We start from the raw sequence: 1,537 nt of genomic DNA, 5'->3' as shown, positions 1-1,537 counted from the left end.
GAGCCGAGGGGCAGCGCATGGGAGTTTCTATTTCCCTCCCCGGCCACTGCGCCGGCGGATATTCCTCTGCATTTCTTAAGGGAGAAAACTCGGCAGAGAAGGGGGGTAGGAAGAAAGGCAGTAGAGGTGCGGGAGAAAGTTGATTGACTTGCAGAGAGATGAAGCTTTCCTGTGGCTCCCACTGCACTTTGCACTGGAGACCTTCAGTCCACGCGAAGCTGTAGGATGGAGCCAGAGCCCCCGCCCGAGCTCACAGCAATGCCCCTCGGGGAGAATGGGAGTGTCCGCCTGGTGCCCGACACAGCCCTGCTGTCCCCGGGGAGAGGCACGGCCGTGTTCATCATCCGCTGCGTGATCCCTTCACTTTACCTGCTCATCATCACTGTCGGCTTGCTGGGCAACATCACCCTCATGAAGATCTTCATTTCCAACAGCGCCATGAGAAGTGTGCCTAACATCTTCATCTCCAGCCTCGCTGCTGGTGATCTGCTCCTGCTAGTGACCTGTGTGCCCGTGGATGCCTCCCGATATTTCTCTGAAGAGTGGCTCTTTGGAGAAGTGGGCTGCAAGCTCATCCCTGTCATCCAGCTGACCTCTGTTGGTGTCTCTGTCTTCACCCTCACTGCCCTCAGTGCTGACAGGTAGGAAAGTTGGGCTGCCACTTCAGCTCTCTGCAACTTGGGCTGAGGCTGGATGAAAAGTAAAGCACCTCTCTAGATAAGGCATCCCTGGTTTGCAATCCCCTCATTCCAACCTGTGAGGTGCCCATGCTTCTTCTTCCCTAGGTGGTACTAATCAAGTTAAAGAATATCTGGAAATGGCTGTGCCTGGCCCCCAGCTTCCAGGGTGTCAGCTGCAAGAATTGAGTTTAGCCCTGTCTTCTGCATCTCTACGATGGTCCTGTAGCAGTCCATATATTGCAATTTTATTCATTAGAGTAAGGTTTTAGATGCCAGATACGACCCTTGCCAAGTCACAGTGTTGTATCTATGGGCAGTGAGTGACTTAAACCAGGTTAGGCACAGATGTATTTTTAATCAATTTATTTCTTTCTGTTGAGAAGGTGTACATATGTGTGCCTGTATGTGTGTCTGTGCCTTAGTAGAAGAGCAGGTTACCAGAGGTGACTGCCAGAACTAGCTTTGCTTCTGGGAATTCAGGGACACCAAATTGCTCTGTTTTAATTGTCAGTCTTAAACTTTTGTTCAAACTATTCTTATTATCTTCTGAACATTTAGAAAAGAAGGAAAAAAAAGAAATACCCCCAAACAAACTAGAAAGTAACACTTTTATCTCCAGTACTTGTCAAATTAGGAAGAAACACAGAGCTGGATCCCCAGTTTTTCTTCCAATTAGTGTGAATGGGTACTTAAGGAATTTATAGCAACTGAGTGGCTGTAGGACTATGCTTCAGGCTCTGAAAGACAAAATCTTGCAGTGTAATTGAAAATTTAAATTATATGAAATTATGTTTATTTTTTATCTGAGCATTTTTTGGCCAGAAATGAAAATGCTTAATTCCTTCTCAATAGATATT

General features: G+C 47.0%; 1 protein-coding gene across 1 annotated transcript in view; it reads left to right on the top strand.

Annotated features, from left to right (window-relative positions):
* The first annotated feature begins 126 nt into the window (after window positions 1–126).
* Window positions 127–1,537, top strand: part of NMBR (neuromedin B receptor) — a 17,053-nt gene continuing 15,642 nt past the window's right edge. The window contains exon 1 of the mRNA XM_005420138.2: window positions 127–641. Coding sequence (XP_005420195.1) covers window positions 226–641 — 416 coding nt within the window. The 5' untranslated portion in view covers window positions 127–225. The remainder of the gene's footprint in view (window positions 642–1,537) is intronic.

This window comes from Geospiza fortis, unplaced genomic scaffold (assembly GCF_000277835.1).
Source record: "Geospiza fortis unplaced genomic scaffold, GeoFor_1.0 scaffold162, whole genome shotgun sequence".
Lineage (NCBI taxonomy): Eukaryota > Metazoa > Chordata > Aves > Passeriformes > Thraupidae > Geospiza > Geospiza fortis.
The sequence above is the reverse complement of the archived record's forward strand: the minus strand, read 5'-3'. Positions and strand labels throughout refer to the sequence as shown.